Source organism: Elgaria multicarinata, chromosome 9 (assembly GCF_023053635.1).
Source record: "Elgaria multicarinata webbii isolate HBS135686 ecotype San Diego chromosome 9, rElgMul1.1.pri, whole genome shotgun sequence".
Taxonomy (NCBI): domain Eukaryota; kingdom Metazoa; phylum Chordata; class Lepidosauria; order Squamata; family Anguidae; genus Elgaria; species Elgaria multicarinata.
The window spans coordinates 40241048-40258989 of NC_086179.1; the positions used below are offsets into that span (position 1 = coordinate 40241048).

At 42.9% G+C, this 17942-nt stretch overlaps 1 protein-coding gene across 1 annotated transcript; it reads right to left on the reverse strand.

The window, feature by feature from the left end:
• Window positions 1–5865: 5865 nt before the first annotated feature.
• DDX47 (DEAD-box helicase 47) lies at window positions 5866–16438 on the reverse strand. The gene is made up of 12 exons (XM_063133662.1): window positions 16351–16438; window positions 14734–14827; window positions 13162–13350; window positions 12408–12479; window positions 11513–11631; window positions 10737–10808; window positions 10482–10598; window positions 10208–10354; window positions 9822–9959; window positions 8339–8409; window positions 8032–8161; window positions 5866–6525 (listed from the first exon to the last, which is right to left on the reverse strand). The coding sequence occupies exons 1-12, from the start codon at window positions 16411–16413 to the stop codon at window positions 6391–6393; spliced, it is 1347 nt and encodes a 448-aa protein (XP_062989732.1). The 5' UTR covers window positions 16414–16438; the 3' UTR covers window positions 5866–6390.
• Between the last annotated feature and the right edge of the window lie 1504 nt (window positions 16439–17942).

Here is a 17942-nt window from a genome sequence, read left to right on the forward strand (position 1 = left end):
CCATATTGTACAAATAAGTAGTAATATAAATCTTTTGCCTCTCTCCAGCCATGAAATTTAAAAATGACAAAAAACCAGTTGTGGTTATTCACAGCCTAGAGAGATCTTGACAAGCACGCCTTCATGACAGCCTTCCCAACCTGGTTTGCCACCCCACCCCCGATGTGTTGGACTGCATCTTCCATCATTCCAAGCCAACATGACCAATGGATGCAGGCCAACACATCTGGAGGTCACCAGGTTGGAGGATGCTGATCTAAGAAAAGAATTGTTGATGCTCAAGCCTACTTGGCAATGCTGATCTCCACGCTAAAACCCCTCCTTTGTAATTGAAACTGTGAAGGAACCCTCTGCAGTTCCCCAGTGGTGAAGAGAATGCACTCTGCATATATAGTTTTAGAAAGATAGTTTTACCTAACAAACTAATCCAGATCCAGATCCTTTTCATCTTTGATGTTTCCTTAACCAGCAAAGGAGCTAGGTCTGAAGGCCAAACTTGCAATTAGTGGGAGATCACCTCTGCCTTTCTGTTTAGGTATACTTCTGTGGTGACACAGGAATGTTCCCCGTAAGTCAACATATTTCTAAGCTTATCATCATGTGGATGGGGTTAAAGTGCAGAACTGCCCCTCAGAAAAGCCATCTTGAGCCTTGGCATACACATGACAACCTTCTTTAAGGTTGTACAGATGTGTCAAGACTTCTCAGGGGATGTAGAGGTATGGAAGAAAGCCCTCACGTGTATCATGGGAAGCAGTCCTTCAGCTATATATCAAATTAAACCAAATTAGAAAGTACAATACATTCTCGAATTCCGGGAGACTGCAATATCACCCATCCGCCAACTCATCACAGAGGCTCACCTTTGATTCTCCCCAGGAAGGCAAAAATACTATAATGAGGGCAATGATGCCTCCAGTGAAAATGGGGCACTCCTAAATCCTACTTAAGTCAATAAAACCTTGCAGCCCGATTCCATGCCTGTTTACTCAGAAGTAAGTTCAGCAGGGCTTGCTTTCAATTATTATTATTATTTATTTATTTATATAGCACCATCAGTGTACATGGTGCTGTACAGAGTAAAACAATAAAATAGCAAAACCCTGCCGCATAGGCTTACATTCTAATAGTAATTGGGCATAGGCTTGCAGCCTTAAACTGTGCAATTTAGTTCCACTTTAAATTCAATGAGACTCCAGCATACCTAGCCATCCTGCCCGGATTGTCTCCATTTTGTCATTGTCCAAGTTACAGGCAGAGAAAGCCCAATTCAAATGGCATGCTCTGTATCATTCAGGTTGCTCAGACTGAGCCCAAAATTAAGCATTTATTTATTCTTTACCGCGCAATAGCCTAAGTATAACTAATAGAGACCATGAAAATATAGAATATTCCATTAGCAAGACATACTCCTCAAAAAACTCTTCTTCTTCTTTTCTGCCTTTCTTAAATATTTTAAGAAGACTTCAGTTATTGGAAAGTGCTTCAATAGACAGCAGTTTAAAATCAAAGCTAAATGCCTTATCATAAGGATGGCTCAAAACTCAAGATCCATTTAAAGAACCTGAGCTGAGGGGTTCTCTTTCATTATTTTTTTTCATACTTGAATTCCTTGGTGTATAATTCCCTAGTATTAATTTGTTAACGTTGTCCATTTTGCATTGCCATATAGTTATTTCAGCATCAAGTCCTACAATATTTTCTCTTGAAACCTTTTTTTTCTTCAAGTTTTCTTTCTTATAATTCTCACCACAAACTCCTCCCTACCTGTATCTTTAGGGCTCTAGTTGGTTTGATTAGAATGCTTTCTTGCCCTCTTGACTACTTCAGCCTTTCTGATAAAATAAATGAAGGTTTAAATTACTTTATCAGCTACGTTATTTGTATGGAGTAAGATGAGGTACAGAAACCAAGAGATTCTGGGATGTGATTGAGAAATATCAACCCAAAAAGAGAGTGAATAGAAGTGAATTGAGTTATTTCAAGGAACAACATGCAACTGGATGTGAAATAGCTCTAGTAGCTCTATTATAGTAGTTCTAATAGCATAGCTACTGGGGAACTACCATAGCTAAAGAAATAGCTGTAGCAGCTCCCTAGTATGCTGGCTGGGGAATGCTGGGAGTTGTAGGGCTTTTCTCTGGCTAAACATGCCTAGGATTGCATCCTAAATGTATTTTGGTGCAGGGTTCCAGACTGCCTGTCTGTAGCAGCAACCATCACAAATAATCTATTTGGGCACCTTAAAAATGAATACATTTATTATGGCATAATAACAATAAAATATATGCAATAATAAATTTATTAGTATTTAAAGGTGCCACAAGGCTCTTTGTTATTTATGGTTCCCCAAGGAATTGTTACACTACTACAAGTCATACCGTCCCAATGTGATCCATAGAAAAAAAATGGCTTCTCGCCTGCAGTTTCCACTGTAATAAAACATTTATAAAAATAAAGACCACTGTATTCCCTGGACTCTGCGTTTCTGGCTTGAACTGAGCATCAGACAATCTCTATGGGAAACGGGCAATGCAAAATGACATGCCTTGTTTGTGCTGACTGTGGATGTTTGCTTGTCCCTCTCTCTTAGCTCAATGTCTGAGAGCGTCATCAGACGGGGGGGCGGGAAATCGTCGTTCCCTACCGTCGCTTCTCCACCCCCACTCCTGTCCCATGATATTTCCTCTTTCTACCAGGAGAAGAAAGAGGAAGTAAACAAAGACTACGTGGCCCATTCAGGGGCTGTTTTTATCGTGCCACTTTTCCTGCACACAGCAGGAAATGGCAGCACATTCCATTTTTTTAAAAAAAAGTTAGGGGGTCTATTTTGTGAAGGACAGCAGGCAAGAAGGTGTGGGGGGGTGCACGGGAGGCAGAAGCCATCATCTAAAGGATGCGCGAACATCCTTAAATGGGCAGTAGCAAGCGTGTGGCTCCAATGGAAGGCTTTTTTAAAGTCTAATGGCTGCAGGTGATGGGTGGGTTATGTAGGGAGCCACTGGCCAATTAGGGAGACCCTGCAGACTGCTTGCTCTCCACTCCTGAAGTTAACAGTCATCAGACCATTCAGTCCTGAACTCTTACAACCCACCACCTTGCATTAAAATTGTCCTCTTCAAGACCCGATTCTCACATGAAACAGATGGGTCCTGAACTTTCCAGAACCAGTTTGGCTCTTGTGTGTTTACTTACATTAGCCAAGGAGTAAGACAGGTCATTAATGTATATTTATGGCTTTGGATGGAAGGTTTCCTGCTATCTGAAAGGTATTGGCTCCTTGTAGTCGCATCAATGGTCTAAGCCAGAAACCAAACTGCTTCCCATTGAGAGGAAAGACATCTGCCCAGGCAGAGATTTGGAGTAAGTTTACAAGGGTAAGGTCTTGCATACCATATCACTCACCACTCTTCTGTTTATACAAGCACCATTATTAATGTCAACACAATCAAAGGAAGAAACTATTTCTTAGCACTGAAACTGGGGGTAGGAGAGGGGGAGTGGTATTTTTAGCAGAAACAAATGTACATACCTCTGGCAGGTGAGGCCTCGGCTAAGAATGTGGGTGTAACATTTACTTTAGTTTCCTACGCTTGTCTTTTATAACTGCATGTCAAATCAGCCAGGGAGGAGGACACACGTTTGAAGATAAAATGGAGAGGGGAGAGGGAAATCTCAACAGTCCATTGGTTTAAAAATACCAGGAGAGCTTTTCTCAACTTAGTGGCCTCCAGATGGTTTTGACCAGAACCCATCACCCTCAGCCAGCATGGCCATCACCTAGATACTAATGTTGCAGAGTTTTGCACAGGCAGTAATAAAACTCAGTTGCTAGGCCCAAACACAATTATGTGGTTCTTATAATGGATGGATGGCAACCTCCTGGGATGGCCAAGATCTGATGGCCAAACACCTTCTGCCAAAGTAGTCAGGAGGACACTTTTGAAGGCAAACGTTTCCAAGCCCTCTGGCTTAGTGTCACTTGCTCATTTAGGACCAACCAGGAATGAAGCAATTTTGAAGTGATGCAATATAAACTACGTAACAAAAAAAAATGTATTTTTGTTTTAGAAACTTGTAAGGACAGTGAGGCCTGCAAGTTATGTCAAAAATATTTTAAATATGTCCATTCTAGAAATGCATGAACAGAAAAGGAAAAACTTGCACTCACAGAACAAAGATGTCCCTTACCTACTAGCGCTGAACTGGGCCTTTATTGCAGATATGGGAATGGTATTTGGAGAGAGAATGGGTACAAGGCATCCCCTGGGGAACACGAGCTGTTGACGTTTGATTGATAGATTTAACTTTATAGATAGTTCAAGTATTGGGGGAAAAGTGCATGTGTCACCGGTTGCCATACGGTCAGACATGCAGATCAATTCCTCCCCACCCACCACTACAGACCAGTGGACTTCTCATGTCAAAAGATTATGGGTTGGATGCCGACAAAGTTAGCTACACTTAGGTCCCATTGATTTCATTGGGACCCAAATGCAAGTCACATAGTCTAGATGGGGATAGGCAAACATTTTGGCCCATCTGAGAAACTGGGCAACAACACAAAATGGCTGCCATGTGGAACTGAGTACAAGGCAGAAGTAGGGTTTAAGCCGCAACACGGTAAACAACTCCTTTGAACCCAGTTTTCAGCACCAAGTGAAACATATTTCAAGTGCATTAATTTTTTTGAAAAGTGGAAGGAGTAGGACATATTCTTGGGCACCGTGAAAAGTGTACAGAGGCACATTAGTGCCCGTGGGCATCACGTTGCCAACCCGATTTAGACCCAGGGCTATAGGTTTATTTGGATACCTCAAACACTCCTCTGCAGGACCATCACACTCACGCTGTACTTGCAGTGCTCAAATAAGAACATATATAGAATAGATCATGCTGGTGACTGATTTTGTTCTTATGGAGCCAGGGGTACATCACCTCAAACAGACTGCAAACTCTGATACAGTCGAGGAAGTGGGGGGTGGGGGGAACCTGCTATGCGTTGTAGGTACTGGAATCACAGGAAGTGATGATCACCAGAACAGAAATACTGCCCATGGAGGCTCACTTCTCTTCTCTCTAATGGGGAAGGGCTGTTATTCATTTCTCTGGAGGAAAAGTGTTGCCCAAGGGGATGCTGTACAGGCGAGCACATGCAGGTCCTTACTATATATAGGCCTTCTACCCATCATGACAACAGCCCATTGCACTAGCAGTGGAGATAAAAGCAGGTCTCTTAAGGTTAGAAGTGTCAGAACGAGTTATTGAGAAACTAGTCAGGGATCAAAGATGCATGGTAAATACCAGGCAGAACATAGTTTTACCACTCACAGCTATATTCCAAACAGGGAGTATTCTGAACGGGAACACCTTCTTAAGTCCCCAGATAATCACTATTATCTGCCTGGATGGGATGTTTGAGAGAAGTCACCTTTTAAACATCCACATACCGTGAACAACGAAAGCAGTACCAAGGGAAGGAAACACAGCAAAAGAAACCCTCACATTTTTTGCCAAAGCTCTCTCTCTCTCTCTCTCATGCCACTGGTCCCAGCATAGGGAAGAACTCAGCCACATACAATCCATTCTGACAAGGATCTTGAGTGACTAAACACTGCCTCCTCGTGTTGACTCTCAGGTAGGACTGAAGGAAAAAACCACCACCCTACAACTGTATAGCCCACATTCCCCTTCTTCTGGAGGTCTTCTTTTACATGCAGAGCTGCTCTTGAAAGGCGATTAGGCTGCATAGTACCTAAAGGCATTCACAACAGACTGATGCCATTACAGATGTTCAAATGTAAAATAAATTGACAACAGAATCCTACAGGCCAGTGAGGTGGCACAACGAGACAATGGTTTGGCTTTGGGTTAAATAGAGCTTTTTTATTATTATTCCCCTCCCTCCTTTTAGAAGGCAGGTATCTTATTGTAAGTTCCTCCTTCTTTTGGTACAGCTTGAAAAACCAGCACAAGGATTTATGTTGGCCAATTCTCTTCTTAAAATAATTATGGGACATGGAAGTCACTCTCCATAACTTGGGCAGTAGCAGGTTTAAAAAGTTCTGTCATATATCTAATTGCACTTTCCAGAAAGAGCTTTCCGGAATCTGCCATCTCCTGCTACCTTTCGGCGAACAGAACTGTGGGCTGCAGAAGATAAGAGGCATTTGCCAGGTGAGGACAGATTGGCCGGGCTCGTAAGAGAATCATTTCCAGATTACACCCAGGCAGTTGGAATGCCCGGTTTGCAAAGGTGCTAGTGGAGCAGGAAACTTCTTGCTGCCTGGGCAAGTGTTGGAAGGTCAGTCCAATATCAATATTGGACTGGCGACTCCCAGAACAAATGCCCCAAACATGGAAGAAATAAAGTCTGCTGGTATTCACTTCTCAAGCTTTCCATTTCTTCTTTTTCCCACCAGCAACTTTGTTCCTGACACCCATCGCTCCTTCTGCATCATCATCATTATCTTCATTTGCCTCTTCTCGGGAGCGCTTCTTCTTTTCCCCTTGCTGCCGCAACTCCTGTAAAGAAAAGAGGACGGTGATTGCTGGAGACATCTAAGCAGTCAGTCACTGAGATAGATAATCAAGAAGTTAAAGAGCTGAAATGCAAGTTTTGGCACAGGTTTCAGGTGGGGATTTAAACATAGTCTCTACACTGGAGCTGTGCTAAATGTTCATGGGTGAACATTTGCAGCAGGGAAGGTCAGCTTTGGGGAGTCCAAGATGTTCCCCACCCCCATATTTCCCAATTTGTGTCTGTTTGCTGCCCCTCTCAAAATCTATTTTTAAAGAGAGACTTCTTGCTGGGAATAGTGGTCTCGTCTGATCAGGGATTACGTAGCTGGCATGAAAACATTGTAGTGCAATGTAGTAAGATACGGCTACATGCATCCCAAAGCCAATTCAGAGAGTAGTGCTTACTGCCCTCACTCTGAATGCGTGAACACTTTATTCCCCATTCACAGCCCTCACTAGAATCTTGCCAGGAGGCTCCTTTTATAGTGCCAAAAATATTCACAAAAACTGCCCTCCCACCCCAACCCCATTGTCGTTCTGTTCCAAACATCATTTCCTTTCAAACAGTTCTCAGCAGTACTGTGGGCATTTTATAATCATTGTTTGTTTTAAGTTCAGGAAATCTGTGTGATTAAGAGCATAAGAAGAGCCATGCTGGATCAGACCAAGGGTCATCTAGTCCTGCATTCTGTTCACACCATGGCCACAAGAAGCCCATAAGCAGAATATGTGTGCAGCAGAACCCTCCCAGCCATGTTCCCCAACAACTGGTGTACATAGGCATACTGCCTCTGATACTGGAGGTAGCACATAGCCACCAGGACTAGTAGCCATTGATAGCTCTCTCCTCTAGGAATTTATCCAACCCCCTTTTAAAGCCACCTAAATTGATGGCCATCGCTACATCTTGCAGTAGCAAACTCCATAGTTTAATTATGTACTGGGTGAAGAAGTACTTCCTTTTACCTGTCCTGAATCTCCCACCAATCAGCCTCATGGGATAACCCCGGGTTCTCCCTCTTGGAGAGGGATAAAAATGTCTCCCTATCCACATTCTCCATGCATAATTTCATACACCTCTAGACAAGCAAAACTGCTCTCTTCACTGAGTAGCTGTGTACCATTCCCCAGTCTTCAGAGACTGTCATATTTACTTTATGATTTGCTATTTGAGCAGGACATTGGTTCATTAGGCAGTTAATAGTGTTAAGCTGCTGCATCTCTAGCAGCTGTTTGAGACTCCTACATGTAAGGGTACAGGAACTATTGAAAATCAGGGAATGGCCTGTATGGGATTTGATTGCACCAACAGCACTCCTGATGCGGTGAAAATCCTAATATTGCAACCATGCTCATGGGTGATGAAGCTCAAATGGGTTTGTTTCGCACTGGCATCCATCCCCACGGAAAACAAACCCACAGAATTGCAGCCTTAAAAGTCAGCCTACTTTTAGATTTAGGCATTACCCTTAAAGAAAGCTGAACAATATTTTGAAACAATAGACATACCATCCGAGCAAATCTCTGTGCTTCAGCCACACGCTCCGTCAGCATCATGACCTCTTCCTCTTGTGTGGGGAAGACGGGGAGCTTCTTGCCAATCAGGTGCTCAATGCGCTGGAACAGCTCCACATCATACCTGGAAGGAGTTAGCCAAAGTATCTAAGCCATATGGTTCCTCCTAACTAATGCCCCGTAAACTAGTTAGCACCACCCACCCCCAAACTTGCCATCAGAAATCCCCCATACTGCATTGTTCTCCTACATCAGAAAACCGAGAAGATGCAAAGTTGTTAGCTGGCTGAGCAGTACTTACTGTGTGACGAAGGTGATTGATTTGCCAGAGCGCCCAGCTCGAGCTGTTCTCCCCACCCGATGAATGTAATCCTGAAAGGGACCCAGAAGTCACAGAAGTTAGGACAAGGCAAAAAAAGCAATTCAAAAGCACAAAGCAGGCAGGAGATCCCACACTGCTCATTTAATAGAACTCCTTCTGGATGTGTGTTCAGTACATTTCTAGAGTGTCTAATTTCATCCAGGGATGTGGGAAAGATGTGATCAGAGGCTACAGACAACTGCCTCCCCATTCAGCTGCAGTCATTACATACGTTTTAAAGCACAATGTGGATTGTATTATTTGAATCCTTCCAGTCTTTAGAGAGGAGTTACTATTTAAATATTCAACCTTTTAAAGATATAGGCTACACAATGTGCATCAACGTTTCTTTCATAAGGCTGTCTACGTAACCAGCAAATCTATCCCCCAGTCACTGCTGAGAGATGTTTGAAGGCAGACTTTCATTTGTTTTCTACCTATTAAATCTCATTAGGGTTACATTTTCAGGACTGAATGACATCTGTAAGCAAAAGTGACTGTATAGACCAGCTATCTCAGTATAGATGGAACTCTCTCAGCAGAGCATTGCACAACTGGCGTTCCACCAAAAGCAGCTCTACTGCACCAAGCTACACTGGAAAGGTACCCCTGGGCAAAGCTGTCAACTGAGAATCAAGTAGCAAAGACCAAGGCTGAAACACACCCGAACTGAAAGGCCTGAAGACCCTCCTAACCGCTATCACCACCGTCTTATCTGTATGAACATAGGAAGAACTGTACTGACTCACACCAAAGGCTATCGACTCCAGCATTCTGTTTGTACAATGGCTGACGAGATATCTATGGAAAGCCCTGAAGCAGACTGGAGAACAATTTAGCATCCTCCTACTTGTGTTCCCTAGAGACTAGTATAAACAGGCATGCTGCCTTCAATGCTGAACACAGCACATAGCCATCAGGACTAGTAGCCACTGACAGCCTTATCCTCCATGAATTTCTCTAATCCTCTTTTAAAGCCATCCATATTGGTGGCCATGACTGCATCTGGTGGTAGCGAATTCCAGTTTAACAATGCCTGGTGTAACTTCATTTTTTCTCCCACCCCTCGGCTTCATGGAATGACCTCAGGTTCTAGTATTATGGGAGGGGCAGAAAAACCTGTCCCTATCCACTTTCTCCACACTATGCACAATTTCTACACCTCTATTAATGGTTCCCTATACCTGTAACCCTCACTCTTCTGGCACAACATCTTGCTGATAAACTCGTTACCCTTTCTCATCTTTTTAACATTCATTGAGGGCTGAGGAAGAAAAGGTGCAACTGCTTTGCCACTACGGAATCCTTGGAACTATGGAAAAATGGGCCAAGAGATTTCCATCCCTTCCTGTGAACCCTTACTGGGACCTCTCAAACCACAGGCAGCAAAATCCTGGCTCAATGGCCTGACTTTATAACTCACCTTGGAATGAGTAGGAATGTCGAAGTTCACCACCACATCAACATGGGGGATATCCAAGCCTCGACTAGCAACATCAGTAGCCAGGAGAATGGAACGTGCTTTAGCTTTGAATTTGTTCAGCGACCCCAATCGCTTATTCTGGGAGGAAAGAAAAAGTTAACATGTTTCAATGTTTTTCAGCCTGGAAAAGTGGGAAATGGGGTCAAATATTGGTGAATTGGTCATCACTACGTTCTTTGTCTACATACAATCATGTGAGTGGATGAGAAGTTATTGAAAGGCAAAGCAAGCCTCACCATGCATACGACCAGCATGGGTTGTTAAAATACGCTTATGTCTTCACTGTGGTATTGCAGACATGTTCATGCACTGGGGCCAAGCTGTACCTGACTCATCTGTCCATGGAGGGGGATGGCAGTGAAGCCCAGGTTCCGGAGCAGGAGGGCTGTCCTCTGAGTATTGTTGCAAGTGCTGCAGAATATCATGAATGAGTTCCCGGCAAGTTCATTCAGAATATAGACAAGGTAACTGTCCTGAAAGGATCAGGGAAAAAAATTAAAACCAGAAAGGTTGAGGCAAAAGGAGAGTAAATTGAAGAAGGCGCCAAAGAGTAGAGGATGTCCCAGTGGAGCATAACACAAGAGGGAGGGCAGAAGTTACCTTGAACTTGGAAGGGATAAACACATAATACTGTTGCAGTTTTTCAACCGTCTGATACTTAGATGAAACCGCACATTTGACAGGGTCCTTAAGAGCTGCACGCTGGAGTTTTTGGACCTGAAGATTAAATTATAATTGTCAGACACATTTTTTTAAACAAAAATATTTAAAATATTTCTTGGCAGCCTTTCAGAAGCTCTCCCAAGGTGGCTTACCATGATACCACTGTCATCCCCACCCCAGTCTCCCTCTCACCTTTTTAGTCATAGTAGCAGAAAAAAGATAAGTCTTCCTATCTCTGGGAATCACTTTCAGGATCTTGTCTACCTGTGAAGAGTGAGAGAAAGCAAGTGAAACAGGAAGGAATAGAAAGTTAACCAATGTGCTCACACATGCACCAAGCGCCATGGTGGGGGGGTCACAGTCCAAGCTGACGAAAGCAACGGCATGACCACTTTCTCTTGAAGTCAAGCTTCTCTAACACTCCATATCAAGCGGTGGTCAGGCAGGAGCGGGGGGGGGGGGGTGATGCAACATGTGGACAAACAATCCCAATGGACTTCAGACAGGATGGAAGCGAACCTGAACGTAGTCTGAGTGTACAAGACTAGTATCCAAAATAATGGCTTTATCTTAAAAGCTAAAGATCCGCTACTGATAATGCCTCAAATTCATGTCGTAGAAAATTCCAGAGGAACTGAGTGAGCAGACTCCTAGCCTGCCAGCTGTAAATGGTAGAGACAACACCAAGGTGTGCATTGTGTATTAGGAAGCAAAGCAGAGGCTGGTCCCAAACAAGCATTTATTTATTTGCAATATTTATATACCGCTCCCCATTTAGAATTTTGGAGCGGTGGACAAAATAAAATAGAACAAAAACAGAATAAAAACACATGAAAGTACGTTTTAAAAGAAACCAGTGCAAAGTATGCACAAGTATGTACTAAAATGTTGCAGAACCACAGTTCTGAGAAGGACCATCCCCTTCCAAATGGCCATTCTAAAGCAGCAGGAACAGGCAAAGAGCTCACCTCTGTTTCAAAGTCCATGTTGAGGATCCTGTCCGCTTCATCCATCACTAGGTACTTCAGAGCTCTCAAATTGAAGCCCTTTGTGTTTTCAAGGTGATCAATAAGACGGCCAGGTGTAGCTACCAAGAGAAGGGGGGATAGAGAGAGAGAGAGGTAAATGTTAAAAACAACCTAGAGTTTTGCCCAGTAGACACTGGTTGTAGTATATGGAGTATTACTGTCATGTAACATCCATTCATTCCAGTTTGCCAGATCTCACTGCTTCCATCTGTCCAAAGCCTTTGTAAACATAGCCACAGGAATGAGCATTGCACCAGAGCCCTGCACAGCTTTGAACTGGCAAGGCTAATTGTACTGCATTTGAAAGATTTGCTCTATGAGTTTATGTTAAGCCTGGCTATTCCAAAGCCAAATGATAAATACTCCAAACAGTTCCAGTCAAACAACACACACCAGTTAACATTAATTAGAGTGGCATTCGTTTATCTGAGTGGAATATAATGAATTAGATGCTACACCAGGGACTGGCAACTGATGGCTCAAAGCCAAATTCCTCTCTGAGCAGTGCTGGTCCCAGCATAAAGTTTGGAGTGACGGGATGAGCTGCATTACCCTGACTGCCACAATTTTAAATTAAAAGTACAAGTCCAGCAGCCATTGCATAGCTTCCTAGCTGGTGGGACTCAGGAAGTTTTGAACTGGAAAGGCCAGGGAGGGGAAAATAAAGAGAAATTATGGATGCAGTTGCTGGACAGACAGACATATCTACAAAAGCTTTTCAATTCCTTGGCTTTGTGTGACTAAGGATTCAGATGTGCAACAAGCCCTCATTCATACGGATGCTAAGGGTTTCATTACAATCATTTGAAATCATCCAAATATGCTGATTCCTTACCAATTATTACATGTGGTTTTTTGGCCAGGGCCAGAGACTGGGCCATCATGTCAATTCCTCCCACAATCACAGCTTAGGAGAGAAGAGAAATTTATTAAGTCCCTTTGAAAGTCAACCAGTTAACAACCACCTTATCTCAATACTTCGCCTCTTCATAGTCTCCACTCCTTTAAAAGAAAAGGAAAGCTACTCCAAATGTGGGTGCCCATTAATTTTACCCCCAAATCCCAACCTACACATACCTATTTATGCTTATTTTCTACACTCCCTCGTGGGCCTGGCCTAGCATTCACCACAACATCAGAACTGGCCAGCCGGATTTAGGTGTGAAGAAGTATCTTTTGAGTAAGAAACCCCACTACTGACAGCCACAAATGAACATTATCTAGCAGCCCCACCCCACCCCCAGCATTAGTTCCAAGGAGTGAGTCTCAGCCAGACCTTTATTTTTGAATCATGGGGAGTAGGATTGAGAGGAGGCAATTTTTCATACTAGCCTGTGCTTCCATGCTGACAGGAGAGGATGGGATTTCTCCTTTCCCATAGCCAGCAGCAAAACACAGTCTACTAGCCTCTTAGCAAGCTAGTAAATTTTGTAGATTTCCTCACAAGTCTGGTGCAGACATACCAAGTTCTGCACTTTGCTGCTCAAATATGAGCAAATTTCTTGGATAAATGCAACTGTTCCTTTGCGTTTCTCAAAAACTTCCCTAGATTCTCTGCTCATTTGAAGTAGTGCAGCACAGCCACTCACCACTCTGGACACCAATAGAAGACCCAAGAGCCTCAAACTGCTCCGAGATCTGAAACGCCAACTCCCGGGTCGGTGTGAGTACCAAAGCAAAGAAGCGCTGAGGAGTCTCTAGCAGGGCCTGCAGAATGGGCAAAGCAAAAGCCCCAGTTTTTCCAGATCCTGTCTCTGCTAAGCCAATGATGTCACGGCCTACAAGAAAAGAGCTGTGTTAAATTCAGCACTGACGGAAGAACAACGACACAGATGGAGGAAATTCAAAAGCAATTCTGGAAAGCACGTGCAGAAGACTGAGAGAGAGCAAGAGTGCAAACAGAACACAAAAACAGGAATGTTTCCATTAATGACAGCTGGAGACCTGTTAATGTAACTTAAGAAACAACTCCCAATATAATAAGGATCATGAGTACAGGGCAGGACTTGGCAACTTTCAGAGGTCGGGGGGGGGGGCTGCATTGCCTCCTCCTGGAACCCACTAGGGACTGCACTCCACCCCCCGCCAGATTTGCTGCTGCCAACTTCCTCCCCCAGCCCAAGAACCAAGCTATGCTGCCGACTAAAACAACAGTGAATCTTTACACTCCTATCTTCTTCTACAGACATTTCTATTAAGGGTCTCAGGAAATTCTTTTTTGGCCACTGATCAATTATCTTGAAGTACAGACGAGATTCCCAGTACAGGTAATGAAGGTGAAAGTCTCTCTTAATTAGATTGCTATGAAAGAGTCATCTCAAGAGATTTTTTTATTCAATCCAGTCCTCAGTCATATATGGGTAAGTTTCACCAATTTCAATGGGACTTATGCATAATACCTGTGTACACCCAGGAACCGTTTCACAGGAGACAGTGCCAACTAAACTTCATACATCAAGATAAAGAGCGTGGAATTCTTCATGCCCACCCACCCCCGGTCACATGCCCAAGGTCCGCAGTGGGAATCCTACATTAATTCAGCAGGTTCCCCACAGCAGATCTTTGCCCTCCAATATGGGTGGAAAGTGAAAGGCCGGACAGAGACACAACGGAAAGGCCAGGGCCAGCAAGTGCATCCCAGCTCTCCCCATCACCACAGGAGGACAGGACTGGCTGAGTATGACCAATGCCTTCCAATATAGCAGAGACAGTCTGAACGTGGCTCAAACAGCTCTTAAGAGTAAGCCCACCCTTTCTAATACAGCAGTAACCTGAAAAAGAACACTAACAAGAACTCAGATCTTATTTATTTTATTAAAATATTTCTTGGCTGCCTTTCAGGACAAAGCCCTCACAAGATGGCTTACAATAAAATACATAAAATATTAAACACAATAAAACATTAAAAGTATTAAAAGCAATAAAACAACAAAACAATATAACCATTCCTTTCTAAGAAATGTCAGCCCCTCAATCCAAGGTAAAAGGAACTCTGTATGTGTTCGAGGATATGCTCTCAGAGCTGAATACATCTACAGGTAAGAAAGATGGGGAATATCTATACTATAACACCTGATACAGATAGATAAATCATTATTGTTTCTTGTTCCTAAAAAGATTTGTCCTGTTTCCCTGAATTCCAGCTGAAGAATCAGTCTTACCTTGGAGTGCAACTGGAAGAGCCTCCACCTGGATCTTTGTCGGCGTCTTCCATCCCAACTGATCACAGGATTCACATAGCACATCTGTCACTCCCTATTATTCCAAAGAGGGAGATGGAAAGGAAATTACAATTATGGCCTTTAACAAAGTCTTCTCAGTTAGCTGCAAGTCGGCTTCCATTTGGAAACTTTAATAGCTTTAAACATGGCACCCTTTTAAAAGAACATGTGCTTCACATGAAGGGAATACAGCTAACCAGAATCAGTAAATGTACAAGTAAAAAAACAGGAACATGTGGTGCAGGGGACAGACGTGAATCAAGAAGACCCAGGTTCAAATCTTCACTCTTTGGAGACTTCGGACCAAACAGCCTAGCTATCTCAGACGCCCACTAAGATTAAAATTAAACAAATTACAGACCTGAGTTCCTCAGAGGAATTTCTTTTTTAAAAAACTCCTTTTACAAGAAATTAATTACACTTCCCTTTCACCTCTTTATTTTGTATACTTCGATCACTCCTGCTACAGTAATGGGTATTGTCAGTTTCAACACCATACGCAAAACAGTCAAGCCAGCCCAACCACCAAACAATACAGACCAACTTCATTATATTATATACTCAACAACAAAGTATTGTAGCCCCAATAATACTATCAGCTTCCCATGTACAATTAGGTTTTCATGATTTCAGCAGGGAGTTTCCCAGCACAGAAAGTAAGAAAGCAACTGGGGCACATGGGGGAGATTATCTCCACAAAACACAGAAGTAGTGGTGGGACCCCAATCCGAAATCATTATTTATCTGTATATTGCTACACCCCAGCTATTACAGAAATACAACCCCACCATAGCATCTCACCATAAACTGCAGACTGATGCTAACAATGACCATGTTAAGATGACACACTAAGCCACAGTAGTTAAGCATTTTGAGCCAAACATTATGACTTTGCGTGTCATGTGAACCATGTTTTAGCATGTTGCGTGAACCATTCCTAACCATGGCGGCTACATAATCATAATTTAAACACATTGGACCTGTTCAGACAACATGCTAAGCCTTGGTTAGGCCTCTAAGCCTTTTGTAGTAAATGGTTAGTGAACATGTAAACCATCATTATGTAGCCACCATTGTTAGGAATGGTTCATACGCCTTGCTAAGCCATAATGTTTAGCTCAAAAAGCTTAACCACCATGGCTTAGCATGTGATTTGAACAGGGTCACTCACTAACCATTTAGTGCAAAAGGTTAGTGGCCTAACCATAGTTAAGCGTGTTGTCTGAACAGGCCCACTGTAGGGTTATATCCAATGTTAGTCCTACTTAGAGTAGACCCACTGAAATTAATGGGGCTTAAATTAGAATAATTAGAAAACATTGGATACAACGTGCTGGGCCATATATTGTGGTGCAACAAAACAAGAACAAAGAAGAGGTGTATCCCAGCAGAAAATGCGTGTTTATGGATCGAGAGAAGAAACCAGGGAGTGGGTTTACCACTAGACTGGGAAAACCGATGTATGAGCACAAGCCGATTTGATGACTAGCGCAAAAGGAAGGGAAGCGCGAGCTGAAGAAATTCGGATGCTGAAAGAAAACGCGGTGATTCTCTCACCAGCTCTTTAAAGGTTTTCGCGGTCTCCTCAGCCGCTTCCTCATGCTCCATGCCCGTCGCCATCTTTCAGCTTCACCTTTGACCTGCGGGTTGCCGCGAGGCACCTTGGGAGTAGTAGTCGAAGTGCTAACATCAGGTCTCTGAGACATAGAGATAGAAACATATACGATGACATACAACTGAAATTTCCGGTTGCAGTAGACTTTCGTATTGTTTTGGTGTGAATGTAGAAGTGAGACCTGCAGGTGGGGGTGGGGGGTTTGAATCAAAGAGGAAATCCAGGATTTCCCCGAAATGTGGCAAGTGTCCGCCCAAAAGCAAAAGATAGCAGCAAACATAGGAGTTCCTGCCGCAGAGAAAGATTGGGAAGAGTTCCTCCGAGTAATGTAAGAAGACCTTTGCTGGCTTCTGCGGGTGCATTTGATATGAGAGATCTTTAGCTGGAAAGCCGAACCAGCGCCAGTCAGTCTCACCAACTGCAGTGGACTACATAAACCATTCTCAGCATGGAGAAAACTGACACTAACAGGGCAAGTTTTAAAAAATGTGCGAAGACCTTTTTTAAAAAAAAAAATCACACGAAGTGAGACCTAAGTAAGGAAGAGCATGCATCCCTTTGCTGCTTTTTTTTAATGTGGTTATGGGCACGCTGGTGGTACCCAATCACTGCTAAGCTAAAATCCTGAATTTCTCCCTTAATTTCTGCGGGCAGGAGAGGGTTAAAAATTGAATCCACGCTACACTCAAAAGTCTTCCCTCCAGACAAATGGATGTGTTACTCTTAACTTTTTATCTCTGTAGTCTAAAAATCGGCTCTCGATGCGTCCCGCATTTACGCTATGTCAACACGCGGAGGCTTCTTGAATTTGTAGTATACTGCTGGAGCACATCGCTATTGACGTGGCAAAGAAGATCGGGTACGTTGTAACAAAACACAGACACACATTGTTAAACATTGGTATCCATATGCTGGTGTGTAATGCCGAATTATATGTACTCATAGCTTTTCTTAGGGCCAACCGAAGATAAACTCAAACTGTGCTCGCTAGTTTGTGAAGTAAAAAAATGCGACAGTGTTTTTCGTTGTACCTTGAAGAGATTTGAAGAATATTTGGCCAAAAAGAGACACTTTTTTGGAGCCCACTCCTACGTTCTGGTAATTTAAGATCAAACCTTTTAGTCACTAGCAGCATAATCCTAAACATTTACAGCTCAAAATTATTAAGGCCTGAATTTAATGGGACTTACTCCAGAGTAAGAGTGCTTAAGGGCTCAAGGCTTGTCTGGCTGGGTCTACAATCTACAATTAGATTGTAAGCCTTGCTATTTACTGTGTTATCTGTACAGCACCATGTACATTGATGGTGCTATATAAATAAATAATAATAATAATAATAATAATAAATAATAATAATAATAATAATAATAATAATAATAATAATGGAGTTGTAGGACGTTTTAATCCTATTTGGTTTTATCCAGTGTATCCAGTGTAATCCTAGACTCGTCTCTACTCAGAAGTAAGCCTACGAAGTTCAATAAGACCTACTTCCAGGACTGCAAGCATGGGATTGCACCCTAAAACTCTGATC